At 35.4% G+C, this 16,478-nt stretch overlaps 2 protein-coding genes across 2 annotated transcripts; both read left to right on the forward strand.

Moving 5' to 3' along the window:
* The first annotated feature begins 1,963 nt into the window (after positions 1–1,963).
* LOC145600228 (protein S-acyltransferase 8-like) lies at positions 1,964–8,731 on the forward strand. Its single transcript, XM_081656139.1, has 5 exons — positions 1,964–2,358; positions 4,974–5,159; positions 6,235–6,531; positions 7,497–7,727; positions 7,931–8,731. Exons 1-5 carry the CDS (start codon positions 2,320–2,322, stop codon positions 8,399–8,401), a joined length of 1,224 nt encoding a protein of 407 aa, XP_081512265.1. The 5' UTR covers positions 1,964–2,319; the 3' UTR covers positions 8,402–8,731.
* Positions 8,732–9,154: 423 nt separating this feature from the next.
* On the forward strand, positions 9,155–15,975 carry LOC145602511 (uncharacterized). The gene is made up of 8 exons (XM_081658704.1): positions 9,155–9,394; positions 10,522–10,624; positions 11,776–11,883; positions 12,044–12,153; positions 12,588–12,695; positions 12,790–12,835; positions 13,045–13,176; positions 15,495–15,975. Exons 1-8 carry the CDS (start codon positions 9,186–9,188, stop codon positions 15,576–15,578), a joined length of 900 nt encoding a protein of 299 aa, XP_081514830.1. The 5' UTR covers positions 9,155–9,185; the 3' UTR covers positions 15,579–15,975.
* The last annotated feature ends 503 nt before the right edge of the window (positions 15,976–16,478 follow it).

Genomic DNA, 16,478 nt, shown 5'->3' on the forward strand with positions numbered 1-16,478 from the left:
TGTGAGAGTGTGAGATTTTAACGGTTGTGATTTATTGTAGGGGTTTTATTTAAGGGCTGGATGATTTTGGGCCAACTTAACAAGGTTATTTAGGATTGTGGCTTGTGGGGATCATTAAACCGAGGAAAACTTTTGTATACATCCGGTTTTTAGTAATGTACTATACATCGGGTACACTTTTGTCAGATTTAGTGTTACTTTTGTCAAATTTAGTGTCACGTTTGTCAAATTTATCAATGAAACATAAATAACCCTTATATATGTCAGGGTAACTTTTGTGCGTTTTAGTATAACTTTTGCATATTTTATTGTCACTTTATAACGGATGTTCAGTAATTTACTGAACATCCGTTTTATTTAAAAGTTTGTGTTAAACCAATCTACTTGGCCCACTTTTTTTTCTTTTTCTTTTTGTTGTAACTGCGGCGACTGCTGCGTGCGCCATAACTAGTTACTGTATGTCCAGAAATATATTTTAAGGCTTGTTCACATTTACTGAGCTGAACAGGATTAAATTGAAATTAAGCTGAAATGAATATTTTATGAGAAAAATAAGTTAGGAGCTGAACTGAGCTAATTGGAGTTGAAATTAACTAAACTAAAATTAAGCTGACGTGAACATGCCCTTAGTTTAATTTTATGTTATAAAATTAGGTGTCGGCAAAGTTAATGAGGAAAAATATAATATGAATGTCTGCACATTATTTTGAAAAAAAAAAGTGATTAATGAAGGCATATAAAAAAAATAAACATTATTCATAAGAGTTATTTCAAACTTTTTAAAAGATAGGGAAGAAGGTTGTTTCGTAATCCTGTATGTATTACAAGTTTACAATACTCCACTACTCCGTTAAAAAATTGAAGCTGGATAAAGCTCCATACTTCCACGAATGTGTCAAAGTTATTTGAGTTAAGTTATGCCCCGTACATAGTATTTATTGAAATGTTACTCTCAGTAGCTCATAAGGTTGATTCAAGAAATTCTATTCAAAGTGTGCTATACACTTACAGGTATGAGCTGATTGTTATGGGCTTAATTTAATTAGGATTTTTTTTTTTAATTTTTTTATTATTATTATTAACAATCTATGTTTTTTTAACCAAGTGGTGTAAGCTGAATTGTTACAATCCAAAATTAATATGTACGGTAACACTTATATTTTCCAAACGGTGTATGATACAAATATCTCTGTTTTTTTTATCCGCATTTACTCAAGGGTTGGATTTTTCTTCTTGGATCGATTGCAATTTAATTGACTAGGTCAATCGAGATTCAAGTTTTATCGAGTCGTACGTAGGGTTGGTTCGATTTAAAGTCATTGGATCTAGATCATGTGTTGTGTTTCTTGGATTCAAAATTGAATTCGCAAGTTTAGATGGTGTGTTAAGATCGGATTGATACCTATCGATTTTGAGAGCCCAATTTCTCAAATATCCCCGAGGTTGGATTTTTTGTTGCCTGTGTACTTTGTGTACAGATGACTATGCGTGTATATTATCAATCATGCGTGTGTAATATTAAAAGTGTTTAACAAAACATTCAACTCTCAAGTGAGTTTGATTGTAAAAGTGATTATTACTAAGGTGATATAGGTGGCATTCGATCTCAAGTTCGCTCCACACTCACAATGGGAGTATTATTACAAGTAACATTTCTTGAATATGATTATTCAACCCAAGCATTGATGGCCAATTGGCCATAGCCATGGGCAAACATTTCCACAAACCTCAGTGACAACTGTCTATCAATACAAACCAGATAATACAATCTATTTTCCGAAAATGCCTTCTGTACAAATCATTTTTCCACCACAGTTACCCCACCCACCAAGCAGGCAAGCACACAACCAAAGGGCAAAATTGTCTTTACAACTATCATAACAGACTGTATTATTACTTTATTAACACCATTATTTCTTAATTTTATTTTTTTTGTTTACACCCATACAGTATTATAATAATCCCATTTTTTATCCTCCAAAAACATTCTTCCCCCCTTCTTTTTTTCAATAGATTTTATTAATTTTATTCCCCAATTTATAAATTTTAAAATTAATAAAAATTAATTAAAGAAATAAATATTGGAAAGAGTGGAAAAGCAGATAGTCTCAAAGGCAACAGAGCAAACTCATTACTGTCCTCAATCAATCAATTACTATAATTTTCAGCGCATATTTTTTGAACCCTTAAACCGCCTTTCTCTCTCCTCTTTTCACGACTTCCAAGACTCTGAAGAATGAGCAGAAGCTACCACCAACAACAAGTTACGAATCTTCGATTCTCTATTGGTCTATTTCTCACTGATTTTCTTCTTTTCTGATGGCTAAGCGGGTTTATCAAGCTTGGAAAGGAAGCAATGTACGATGGTTTTTTCTCTGTTTTTTAATTATTAATTTCATAATTCTAGCTTAATTTTGCCTTAATTGTTGATGGGTTGTCTTAATTTGATGATAATTTTTCTGGGTATTACTTAATTTGTATTTTTATATAGTGATTTGTAACTTGGGTACTGGATTTTGATGAGCTGGCGTCAATTGGGACCTTTTGATTTCTGCTTTTGACCACAATTTACGTGTAAAATTGATCTGGGTGTGTTTAATTTCGTGTATTGTGATCTGGGTTTTACTTAATTTGCCTTTTTGATGGCTGATTACGAACTGGGTAAACTTAAAGTGCTGCAATTGGAAGGAACCCTATAAGATTTGTCAAATGATTATTTTTATAAGGGGAATTTTGGGTAGATATTCGCTTTGGGTGGGATCTGAGAGGATTTTGAAGTGATGATGGGGTAGCTATGACACTGAATGGAAGGGTTGCTGATGATTTATGGGGGATTTTGTGTAACAATGAATTTACACAGACAGTTGTCATTTTAAGAGTAGACATGGATTTTCCTTGTTACCGGACGAATTGATCATACCCCTGTACTTTTCCGGCTTTTGTTCTTACTCCTGGCTTTCATGGCGTGATGCTTGGAAAGGAGTTAAATGTGCATTTCTCTGATATTTTGGCAAAAGAGTGGTAAGTAGGGGGGTGGTATACTGGTATGTGTACTATGTTGATGTAGAATTATTTGTCTTTCTTTTGCTGTGGGTGTTATTAGCTATTTCTCTAGACTAGGGGAGATCGTGAGCTTATTTTAGTGAAGAATGACTAAATGGCAATAGTGCAGATTTCTATCTAGAATGGGAGAATTATAAATAAATTTCTTGAGGAAATACAGAGGTCCTTGTTACATCTTTTCTCTAAGAATCCCCAGGCTAGATAGGGTACATATGAAGTTCTTGCTGGATGAGCTTTTGCGATTCTCCGAAGGGTTTGGTATGTGCCCAACAAGGGCTTTGTGGATCATGTATGTGGTTCCTTAAAAGATACTATTGCACTGTCTAACTGTTGAAATAGGGTTCAATGTTTATAGCTACAATCACACCCCTTGTTCATATGATTTGCTTATTGTATGTGCTATCTGCTGATTTATTTCCTTCATTGCATTATGCATATCAAGACAAGTGTGGAAAGAAATAAACTGAACAATTATAACATTCAAATGAGTAAAGGACATTGGATGTGGGAAATCATTACATGTCGCTTTCCTTTTTTCTGTATAGAAGCTTTTCATTAGCATGACTTGCCATGTTGATGTTGTTGTTTTACCATGCTTTTGATTCATCCCATCCAAAGTTCAGACGAGGAAGCAAATTGCGGGTTCATCAATTATTTATGTTAATCAGAGTTGAACTTGACACTTGATAGGCAATCATGATAATTACTTGATACTTGATAGGAAACCAAGTATAAGCTGTTAATTTAGAGAGCTTACAGGAGGGAAAGGTTTCAATTTGTGAGTAGTACTAAGACATAGTACAAGGAATAGCTTAATAGACAAGGATACATAGCTTTGAAAAGTTGGATCCGTGTCTATATAATTTATAAAAATTAATTCTAGTATCAGACTTTTAAACTATCTGCTTGGATTTGGTACTCGGCTACCAAATGTTTCAACTACCACCATTGTGATTGCGCCATATGGGGCCGCAGTTTGTACCATATACTGATAGTGGTCTTGCTCAAAGGAATATGCCTCCTATCATCCCATTAACTAAAAGAACTAGATGGTCAAATTGCTGATGTGGGCTAGACTTTAGTGCTAGTGCTTGAGGTATATGAATAACATCGTAAATATGTATGATTGGTATGCTTTAACGCTCTATTAGACCCAAGTTTGAGTAAATCCCTTAAACATATTTACATATACAACATCAGCATTATCCAACTCTGGGACTCAGGGTAAGTGTGGTCAATTATAGGTCCAACTCGCTGTAACCAGAGGAATTGAAAAATTAGCTCTCGGTTACCGGACTGAAGCCGTAAAACCTAGCTCAAAACACCAAAGCCCCAAAAGGGCCCTTGCGAGCCTTAGCCATTTAGGAAAGGGCTCGTTCCGGGGAGATACTACGGATGAAGTCGCTCTACCTATTTTCTGTTGAAAGGCTGTTTTTCTTTGGGGTTTAGATCTAAAAGGCAATAGTCATTTGCCAACTCATGATATATGAAGACACAAGAATTTTAATAGGATGATATAAAGTTTTTATAATCCACTAATTATTAAACCATTTGTCTCCATTTGAAATAAACTTGCTAAAGCCCTTCTAAGTTTTTTTAATTTTTAAATTTTTATTTTTTAAGAACTCAAACTCAAAGCATATATGCCTTCTTTTATGGAATTATAGCTTATCCATCTGGTTTTGACGTACCTGTCTTTCTTTTAACTGCCGTTATGGAGATGTCTGTTTTGCATGTTTCTTTTTAAGATTGGATCTTGTAGAACTCTTGGATGTCATGTCACCTAATGTTTTGGAATCCTTTCTTATGCAATACTTACTTCACCTAGTAGATTTTTTCTTTTACTTTGTTGACCCTCTAACTTGAGCATTTTATTTCCCTGCATTGTTGGGAATTTTTGTCTGTTGCAGATTTTTTTATGTAGTGGGAGGCTGATATTTGGACCAGATGCTAGGTCGCTTACAGTGTCTGTATTGCTTATACTTGTGCCCGCAATTATCTTTTGCACCTTTGTAGCAAGACATCTTCTCCATAAGTTCTCTACGTATAATGCTGGATATGCAATTCTGGTGGTAGCCATCATCTTTACCATCTATGTTAGTCATCTAAACTTTTATTTATGTTATTTTAAGCTTTAGATTGTATTCCAACCACTTAATTCATCTTGTATGTTTTAGTGAGATGAAACATTTGCTGAATCAATGATTCAAATGTACCTGGAGGGTCTAAGATTGTAGGGGTCTGCACATGTTTTCAGGTTTAAATGATCACTATTTGATGCAAAACATGTCTAAATGAATTATCTATTTATCATGTAGGAGTCCTCATATTTACAGCTTGAATTGAGCATTATTCGGCTGACTTTTAAACTATCTGCCTGGATTTGGTACTCGGCTATAGACTTTACTGGTTTGTAACACAGACACAGGGTACAGGCTCTGGCATGCACTCATGCACACTCACTTACACCATGCTCTTCTCTTTCATTCCCCTGCTGCTCATATTTTCATCTGGAATGTATGGATGATTATATATATATAATATATTTAGTATATCCCTCTGCTTGCTTAGACTATGAAGTTTGGAAGAGTCCAGGTGTTACAAAAATGGTGGATAATGGGTTTGAAATGTACCTGAAGCATCAAGTGGGTTAATGAACATTGCACTTTTAGCCCTAAGAATGAAAAAAAATGAAAAAAATTTGAATAGTAAAATAAACACTTGATAGCTTTGAAAGTTTGAAAGACCCTGGTTGCTCACCTTTCTCTGAGGGTAAGCCTTTTGTTCTCAATATAGTGTTTTAGTGTTTACATTAAGAGAAAGATGGTAGATCTGAAATCTGAGTAATCAATTAAAAGGTGACAGGTAGAGAACCTGAGGCTTTTGATCATTTCAGAGAGCCACTTCAGTGGTGAGATTCTTTTGTTTGTGGTTGAAGTGTTGAATTAAGTCAGCATTAACAGATATAGAGAGCATGTCGATTTGGGGGTGTGGGTGACAGAGTTGAGGGTTAATATTTCACCATTTCTGGTTTCAGTTTTGTTTCTGTTTCCATTTCTATATCTTTAAGTTTCTGTGTCAGTGCAGCAAGTGTTATGGAAGTCCTTTTTTTTTTGTGCCTTTGGCAATGTGGCATTTTGGTTGATTTTATTACCCTGCTGATCATGACAGGTATTGGTACTTCTTTTATTTACTTCAGCCCGTGATCCAGGCATCATTCCTCGGAATTTACATCCACCAGAGGAAGAGTTTTGCTATGAGTCTTCAGAGGCTGGTGGCAGGCCAACACCGAGTCTGCAATTCCCTCGCACCAAAGAAGTCCTTGTTAACGGTGTTCCTGTCAAGGTGAAATACTGTGAAACATGCATGCTCTATCGTCCACCCCGTTGTTCTCATTGCTCGATATGCAACAATTGTGTGGAGAAATTTGATCACCATTGCCCTTGGGTTGGGCAATGCATTGGAATGGTATGCAGCTCATAAATCTCAGTAATCCGTCTTTTTCCAAGATTCATGGAACATTTGTTCTTATTTATTATTACTTTGTTATTGTTGGTAACACTTGAATTTCCATGAAACTGCTTAAAAATACCTGATTTAGTGTAGTTGGGTATGGTATACTTCATTTTTTATTGTATAATAATTAGAAAATGCAAGTTTTTTTAGAAGAATTGAAATGGTTAAGGTCATTGCACAAGTATCTTCAAGTGTAGCTGCCAAGTCACGTTTTCTGTTATGATTCGAAAGTAAAGATTATCTGAGCTGGATGATGCATCCATCCAACTTTAAAAACTATCCCATAGGTCAAAGCCTTGAGAAAGGCTCCAAGTTAAGTCCTGGTATGGTGTCTTGCCAATTTGCTGCTTTGTCTTATTTTGATGAATGAGACAAGATTGACCTTTCATTGAACCTCTTTTTTTGGGGGAATTCTTATTTTGTCTTATTTGTATTTTCCATTTTTAAACTGCTTAGCTCACTACTGTTGCTTGCCTTTTCATTTTCCCATATTTTCTTTCCTCACTCTCAACCCCCCCCCCCCCCCCTCTTCCCCCTCTCTCTAGTTTCTCCCTTTCCTCTCTTTTCCCTTTATAGAGTTGAGGTTTGATGAATTTTTCTTTGTGATGTGCTATATGAGCATCTGGTGTAGAGCTCTCTGGAGGTTATTGTTGTTGTCCTTAAATTTTCGAAGAAAGGTTATAAGATGCGAACTAGGGAATATAGATATACACATTGTTGCCCAATTCACATGTAACCTACTCTTGATGGTTGATTTTGAGCTGTTTGTAAGAACTAGGAATCTTTTTCCTATGAAAATCATGCATCAAGTAGTTCATTACATTCATTTGATTGTTTAAAATGGGACCATGTTCTTTCTTTTGTCCTCTAATAACATGCTTGTTGTTTTGTTTGACACTATTTCTTGATTTTTGCAGCGCAACTACCGTTTCTTCTTTATGTTCATATCTTCTGCAACCCTTCTTTGCATCTTCGTATTTACACTGTCAGCTTTGTACATAAAATTTCTTGTGGATGAGCATCACAATGTATGGAAGGCCATAAAAGAATCACCAGCCTCTGTTGTACTAATGTCGTACTGCTTTGTTGCATTGTGGTTTGTTGGGGGTCTCACCGGCTTCCACTTGTACCTGATAAGCACAAACCAGGTATATCTCCCATCCCTCTTTACATTTTTTTCTTTATTACACGTCTCTTTTCCAATTTCACTTGCTTGTTTCATGTTTTAAAGCTAGATTTCTAAATAAGGAAAAGGAATAAAATTAGAAGTATCATGATATTATTGATTTGTCTGTGTTTTATTTTTGTTATTAGCTTTTTAGTTACTTCATAATTGCATCACTTTCCCCAGACCACATATGAAAACTTCAGATACAGAGCAGACAACAGGCGAAATGCTTTTGACCGTGGTTGCATTTCCAATTTCTTCGAAGTGTTCTGCTCAAAGATTCAGCCTTCAAAGAACAAATTCCGTGCATATATACAAGAAGAGGCCCCAAGGATACCCATGAGACCAATGCCTGAGGTGGCTGAAGAATTTGGTGAAGACAGGCGAGCAAAAGTGGAAGATGATCTGGAAATTGGCGACGATATTCTGAAACTATCTCAACGACGTGATTATTATGGGACTGAAGATCTCAAAAGGAGAGGTAGCGATGGGTTATCTCGTGAATCTGCTGAATCTGATTATAATTTGGGCTCAGAAGTGCAAGCTTCTTTGAGTCAATTAGGAACAGAACAATCTAGAAGAGCTGGAAGTTTTGGCACATCACCGCATATCCTTGCTTTCAATGCCATTGTCTCAGATAGTAAAAAACCATGATGGTCCCTCTTAACTTCTTGAGCATTGCTATTGATACTCCCATGTATTCTCTTTACTCATGTTCAGTTGAAAACCATCAATTGTTAGCCACTATTTTTTTCATCTTTTGGTTTTCGCTCAGATTGGGTTGGTAGGGTTGAAGGCGGGCTTGGGTTGGTGGGTAGATGGTGAGCAAAACTCGGTATATATCGTCATGGATGAAAAACTTTCTATGTTGTATCTAGTTGAAAGTATAGATTTACAAACAATTGCTAATGTTCTAGAGATTCAATTCTTGATGCTTGTAACACTTTCAAAGATTCAATTCTCTACGCTTTATTATTCCAAAAATTAGCAACTTGTTATGTACCTCGAATTTGGCTTGAATCTCTATCTTTCTCGTGCTACCAAACTAAAATTGCATAATTATTTTTTTAAATTTGAATACTTTTATAATGCTATCTAAACTTTTGCGTTAATTTTATATTTTTCAACATCAACACATTTTCACTCACTCTTATGATATCGGTAAAAGAATTTTCGATAAACAAAATTTCAATAAAAAAATAAAAATTCCAAAGAGTTCGAGGAGTTACTTTCAAGGGTAACTCAATTGGTAAGACGATAATAATCAAACATTCAAACTAAAACCCATCATAGTCATTGGTGCCCGGATGACTCCGTTAGAGGGCAATATCGTAATTAACAACATTTACGAGGTTTATATTACAGTAATAACTTAACCAGAGTGGTAGAAACTAGAAAGAACTCAAAGAAGCAATAAGGCAAAAAAAAAAAAAGAAGAATGAGCGGGGAAGGGTTACCGACGAAGGAGGCAAACGTGCTGAAGGGACACGAAGGCGCTGTTTTAGCAGCCCGTTTTAACGGCGACGGTAATTATTGTCTGAGTTGCGGCAAAGATCGTACTATACGCCTTTGGAATCCTCACCGTGGTATTCACATCAAATCCTATAAATCTCACGGCCGTGAAGTCCGCGATGTCCACGTCACCCCGTATGTTACTCTCTTTCTCTCATTTTTCTTTATTTTGGTTGATTTTATGAAATTTATTTATCTTGGATTGTATTTTGAGTTTTATGAATTTGGGAAGTTATGCATTATGTTTGTTGATTCTATGTTATGCAAATTATAATGCTATTTTCTAATTTACTAGAGTAGGTAATTTAGTATAGTGCTGTAGTGTGCATGGTACACTCGGGTGTATAATGGACATTGCCCAATTGCTAGCTATGAAGAACTATTCTTGTTGGTATAGGAATGTAAACTAAGGTTGTGGGTAAGTTGGGTTGTTGAGAATTAGGGTAGCTTATATTATTGGTAGTAACTAGTAAGAGAGAGAGGAGATTGTGGAGATTGTGCCAATAGTTGGACTTCATAGGCTTAGGGTCTCTTCTCCTCAGATTATTGATTGTGAATTTGACTGTGTTCTTATTGATTATGATCATTAAATGAAAATGTTCTCACTTAGCAATTGTGATTACAAAATCATAAACGATTAGTGATGCTCGTATGTGTCATCGAGTAGTAAACTCTATAACTAATATGCTTACTTGAAGAGGTTGACAGTGTACGGGCATTTTTTTTTTTTTATTAATGGCCTGATCATGATTTGGGAGTTCAGTGATAAGGATCCATATAACTTGACAAAACATAACAAAACAAACTCTTATCTTGAAACAAGTCAAAATCAAAATAGATAGCAAAAGGTAGTGAGGCTTCATGCTCAGTTGAAAAGATAGGTTTTGCCTGGTGACCCCATGAGATATGACCCTTGAATGGTCGGTCACATTATTGTTAACTTGTAAACCTTAAAGGAGCAACCAGCACTTTAACTTCAATTCTTGCCGTCTGTCTACACAATTCGTACATCTTAATTCGTAGCTTTATAATGGATGAGCACCCATCAGAGGTCTGTGTTCGGACTTCAGACTGTGATCTAGGGAACTTGGTGCATTTAGAAATATGTTGTTTATAAGAACTGAAATTGTGGAAAAGATATTTGCATGATTGAGGATATGCCAAATTCCAAACCATTTTCAGCTTGGGTGTAAGGAATTTATCTGTCCTATAACATGCACACTTGACTTGGTTTGCTGAGCAATCATTAATGTCTATTTCAGGGACAACTCTAAGATTGTCTCATGTGGTGGTGACCGTCAAATATTTTACTGGGATGTATCTACTGGCCGGGTTATTCGAAAATTTCGTGGACATGATAGTGAGGTAAGTTCACAGACAAATTTTATACATTTTTTTTGGCTATGACTGAACTAATTTTGTGCCTCTTTAAAATTGGCATCAATAGTGTCAATAAATTATTTGAAGAAGAGTAGGGGAAGGTAGGAGAGCGATGAGGGATTGCAGTTTCTTACCATACCTTTCCCTGAAAGATTATCTTTCTAACTTGACCTCATTACTATATTCAAATCGGGGAAAATGTATTTGTCACCTCCTTTCCATTTCTCTCCAAAGTATCCCATCCAAAACACTGTAAAAATATTGAAGGTGCGTTGTGGAATCAGAATGTCTTGTGGTTTGTTGATTTGATGTGAACCTTACTGTTATAAAAGTAAGGGAGATATAGGAAAATGAGATGACTCTTTTTTGAACTATATCATAAATAGATCATGTTTATTGCACAAGTTTTTCTCCATTCCTCTCGTATTGGTCAAAACACCCTTTATGCCAGGTTTTGAAAAACAATGTAATGTGTTGGAGCTTGGAGGTTGTCATTTAAAGCTTGAGGTCACAGCTCAGCCCATTGATTAACCGATTGAACTAACGTCTATGTTGCAGAAATCTGCTTGTGAAGCATCAGAATTTCCTTTATGGAGTTGATATGTGTCATTCTTCTCTCATTGCAATAATATGATGAATTTTTAACTTCCTGCTCCGCAACTTCTAGGCTGTCTAGTTGTTAGATTATGAATGTAGTTTAAAACTTTTGTTGATGCTGTTTAGAAGCATCTTGTTGTTTAGTCCTTAACCCACAAAAAAGATTCTGTCTTGGCTACTTCTTTTGGAACTCATCGCATAAATCGCTCCATATTTCTTGATTCTGCAATTTTTATTAATTTTTTTTTTTTTTTTAAAATTCTTTGATCTCGAGTATATGTCTGAGTCCATCTCATTTCTTAAGATGCTGAATTTTCTACACTTAGATAGTTGAAGAATTGCACTTGGGGCATTATATGGAAAATTTATGCCACTTGGTCTAACGATGTAATGTTGTATATTTGCTACTATTTCACTGGTCCTATTTCCTCTCTGCCCCTATAAGAATAACTTTACTACCTTTGCGTAAACATCCTTATTATATGTTTATTTGTCTGTTGCTTCATGATTGGGAGAGCTTCTTAGCCTCTTTTTTCCAGGTAAATGCGGTGAAGTTCAATGAGTATTCATCTGTTGTTGTATCAGCTGGGTATGATCGTTCTGTGCGTGCTTGGGATTGTAGATCTCATAATACTGAACCGATTCAGGTTGGAGTCCCTCTTTTCAGCTTATTGTCGCTTCTTAATACTCACTCTTTATAGTTTATAGTGCTTGAGTTGTTTTGTGTTTTGAATAATTGTATTTTATTACTTTGTTATGGTAGTCATCTGTTTGATTTTATGACATATATTTTGCTTGTAATTTTAGATCATAGACACTTTTCAAGACAGTGTTATGTCAGTATGCTTGAGGAGTAGTGAAATCATTGCTGGAAGCGTTGATGGGACTGTCCGGACATTTGATATTCGGATCGGTAGGTATGTATGTTGACGTATATCAAGTTAGGATCAGTAGTAACTGGTAACTAACATACATTATTCGTGAAGTGCTCCATATTTTTCACAGCCCATTTGGTAGGCGGTAGTGAAATTGCGGTATACTTGTAATAGTATTTACTTTGTTTATATTTGTATAAGGAAAGTTTCATTTCCATGTCCATAGTAAAGCAACTCTATCCCCAATTGTTCTTATAAATGTATTGAGTGTCGACTAGGGGTAATTGTTGTAGAGTGATGATAGAAATTTATAAATAAATCCATCTACTTGAAGGTCAAGAAGCATTACCATGGACATTTACATGGGATTTCCTTTGCAAGATTACATATATTTTCATGCCCACCATCGCCACCTACCAAATCCCTACTATCTGGTAAAGATAAGATTATAATGTCATTTTTCTGGATGCAAACAGGGAACTATCTGATAACTTAGGACAACCTGTCAACTGTATTTCATTGTCAAATGATGGTAACTGCACATTGGCCAGTTGTCTAGATTCTACTTTACGTCTTCTTGACAGGTATGTTTTTTACCTTCCTCATGTTGGTATAAGGTTTGAGCTGGAGTCTGGAGATTTGTCTCTACTAATGCATTAAATGATTATTGAATAATAGGACTTCTGGGGAGCTACTTCAAGAATACAAAGGCCATGTTTGCAAGGTTTGCATGCCATTTTACACTTCTTATGAAAAGTGCACTGCAGTAGTGATTCAAGTTTGAACATTAATCATCTTCCACATTACTTGATAAATTAGTCATGTTTCTGTATTTTCTTCTACTCTCATCAGTGTAATTTTCTTATGATTTGATTGGTATTTCCCATCATAAGTTTTGACTAATATTTTTTTCCCTTGTCTTTTGCACATTAGTCATACAAATTGGACTGCTGCCTTACCAATAGTGATGCTTATGTGGCTGGTGGTTCAGAGGATGGCTATGTTTTCTTCTGGGATTTGGTGGATGCTTCTGTGGCTTCAAGATTTCGTGCTCATGCCTCAGTGGTAATGTTATTAAGCACATGCTTATTCTTTTTTTTTTTTGATGAAGACATGCTTATTCTTGCTTGTGCATGATTCTTGCTAACTGGGCGTATTTCTTAAAGAGAGGGGGAAAAAAAAAAGTTTGTCTCACATTCCCCTGAAGTCAGCAAATGTTTCTAGGTTCTGTGGTGTTGATGTTGAGAGATATGTCGCAACCACATGTTATTGAACTGAAAATAGTAGAACAATTATCTCCAATAATGCTTATAGAATTTTTAGTGTCTTGGCTCTGCAAGCAACCTTTTTACTATAGATCTAATCTTAGTTGGAAATCAGAACCATAGCCCTCGCTCTTCAGCCCATTCTCTAGTTATATTCAGCAACACTTTTTAACTGAACCCAAATCAGTGGCAGTTATAAAATTATGCATCAACAGCTAAAGCTACTTCAGTCAATGTGGCATTGAGTATGCATGCTCCAAATTGCCCTTAAGTGGGCTGGAGAGTTGGCAACATGATATCGTGAATGTTGTTGCATAATTTGATCACGGAGTACTAGATATGGTTTTGTCTGTTGTTGTTGTTTTTTTTTTCCCCCATCCACTAAATGTTCCAGTCCACAATTTGCATTGTAGGTTCCTCTGAAACTTTTATAGGAACAGAACACTTCATGAACTGCTTTTATTTATCTTTCTCTTGTGTGTTTTACTTTCCCACCATGGCCCTGCTAAGTACTACTCCGTACTACACTTCACAATATGCATCCACTTCCTAAAGTTTCTTTTTCCCCATCCAATGTAGCAATGTCTTGTCTGTTTAAAATCCCAATACATTATCACTTGCCAAAGTGAATACCAACAAGACTAGCAACTCCTTAACTTGTGTGCATAACTTTAAGGACACTTAGTCCGGAATGAAGGCCATATATTTTTACCTGTTCCTATGCCGCTGGAGTTGGTTTCAGCAACTTGGATATTTTAATTAATTTTTTCAAGTCGATGGCTCTTAGAGCATTCCCATCAGTGAGGAGAATTTTGCTCATGAGCAAAATTGATGAGCAAAATTGCTTTATTTGCTTCCCCACCAATGAGCAAAGCAAAATATGCTCATGAGCATAATCAAATTTGCTCATCCTATGAGCAAAAATGAAAATGAACAGTGAAATCGTGGGGCCCAGCAATAGCACTAACCGACATTTTTTTTTTGCTTTTCACACCCTCAAAACGACGAGTTTTGGGGTTTGGTCTGAAGAATTATCCCCCAAAACGCGTCGTTTTGTTGGCAGCCAAGCAAAAAAAAAATAAATATAGATGCTGACAGGGGCGCGTCAGTCCAATGAATAGGAAGCTGACACGCGTCCCTGTCAGCTTGTTCCTCCAATCAAAAAATGTTACCGTTTAGCAACGGTAATTTGGCCGTTTTAAATTTATTAAAAAAAAAAAAAATTCATCAACGGTTATATTTTTTTTTCCTCTACAAATAGAGATCCATTTTGACATATTTTGGTATAATTTCAAAAATCACAAAAACACTCAATATTACACTTAATCCCATTTCTAGTGAGATTTATGTTATATTTTCTAATATAAAGTTGAGAAGGGTTAATTTTTTTTTTTTTTGGTTTATTAATTTTAATTACTGTTTTTAGTACTTTAATAATTTTTCAAAACGTTATTAATGATATTTTAAGTAGCAATTTTTTTTTTTGGTTTAAAACATCCAAAAAACTCTTTATTATTTTTACTCCCAAGTTTAGTTAGATATTGGTGGGGTATGTGAAAAAGTAGGAGAGAGATTGATGAGCATTTTTTTTTTTTGCATACTAGTGGGATAGATTTTGCTCACTAAAAATGCTCATGAGCAAATTTAGTTGGGAAGAGAGAGAAAGTGGGTAGAGAGAGAATGAGGAGAATTTTTTTTGCTCACTAGTGGGGATGCTCTTACTGAAAATTTGTTGATGCATTAGAAAGTTCAGAACTAGTTATGCATTTGTAATCTGCCATTATGATACAAAATTTGTTTATGCATCAGAAAGTTCAGAACTATCCATATATTGTAATTTCCTAATTACAAAATTCTGGTTGTGTTGAAATTATGATACTAATCTGTTGAGTAAAGCTAAATGTGTTTTATGTTAAGTCCATTAACACTATAATCAGAAGCTTAATTTTTCCTCTCTTTGGTCCCAACAGTCTCTACTCCACTCAATTTAAGGGTATTACTGTCAATTCTGTGTTCTATCTTTATATTCTTAGCTCGTTGTTGTAGATTTAATCATTTAAAACCCTACATTCTGAATATACTGATTTATCAACAAGGACTCTTTCCCTATTCAACCAGGTTACAAGTGTAAGCTATCATCCGAAGGACGACTGTATGATAACTGCCTCTGTTGATGGAACCATCCGTGTCTGGAAAACGTGAGAAAGATCATGGGGACATTGACTCCTACTGTTGTTTGGCCCTTTGATTTTATCAGACAAGCTCAATACGTACGTGTGCTGCTGCAATCTAATGCCATTGTCCTTTTTACTTTGTCTACAATTATCTAAGTGATGAACCAACGAAATCCAGTTCTACTGATCTAATTGTTGTCATCTACTCCAACTCCCTCTCGGATGCTTGGTGTTGAGTTTCGATCTAATTGTTTTACCGGGTGATGATGAAGTGGAAGAGACGAGCATCGATCGATCCCCTATAAAGGACTATTGAATTGTCCCTTAATCTTTATCACTTTGTAATGATAGTAAACGTTATAACTTGTACACAATGTTCATCACACTCAAGAGTAAGAAAAAAGAAATAGCATTGGACTTTTTGGTCAATAAACACGCAAAAAAGAAGTCTTTCTTTTTGGATCTAGGGTTTGAATGGGGGGAAGCGACTTCAAAGAAAGATAGTCTAATTACTTGGCTACGAAGTTCTTGATAACTTTAACTCACTAAAAAAGTAAAAGTAATTTTAAGGAGCATGCAGAGACACACACTGATAATATAACCTTAGATTTAATGCTACTTGAGGACTAACAAATTTGTTTTCCTCTTTTTAAGCACCTTACTATAATACATTATGAAAGATTAAATTAACGGACCAAATCAAAGCAACAAGGGTTGTAGAATCACTCAAAGATATTCCTATTGTAGTATTGTCGTGGTATGGTGATGTCGATGATACGATATAGTGATCAGATTGATAACACGGTGTATTATAATACTTTTTTCGATTTAGTATCTACATTGCTATTTCAAATTATATGAGTATAAATATTTTCTTTTATAAGATACTTTCATAGAAAGTGTTGTAAGATAGATTGCTTTTAACCAT

The sequence above is a fragment of the Chenopodium album genome, chromosome 21 (assembly GCF_948465745.1).
Source record: "Chenopodium album chromosome 21, dcCheAlbu1.1, whole genome shotgun sequence".
Classification (NCBI taxonomy): Eukaryota; Viridiplantae; Streptophyta; class Magnoliopsida; order Caryophyllales; family Amaranthaceae; genus Chenopodium; species Chenopodium album.

Coding starts and splice junctions, on each gene's coding strand:
- LOC145602511 (XM_081658704.1), top strand. CDS start 9,186: ATGAGCGGGGAAGGGTTACCGACGAAGGAGGCAAACGTGCTGAAGGGA. Junction 11,884..12,043: donor ATAATACTGAACCGATTCAG/GTTGGAGTCCCT, acceptor TTGTAATTTTAG/ATCATAGACACTTTTCAAGA. Junction 13,177..15,494: donor TTCGTGCTCATGCCTCAGTG/GTAATGTTATTA, acceptor CTATTCAACCAG/GTTACAAGTGTAAGCTATCA.
- LOC145600228 (XM_081656139.1), top strand. CDS start 2,320: ATGGCTAAGCGGGTTTATCAAGCTTGGAAAGGAAGCAAT. Junction 2,359..4,973: donor AAGCTTGGAAAGGAAGCAAT/GTACGATGGTTT, acceptor TGTCTGTTGCAG/ATTTTTTTATGTAGTGGGAG. Junction 7,728..7,930: donor ACCTGATAAGCACAAACCAG/GTATATCTCCCA, acceptor CACTTTCCCCAG/ACCACATATGAAAACTTCAG.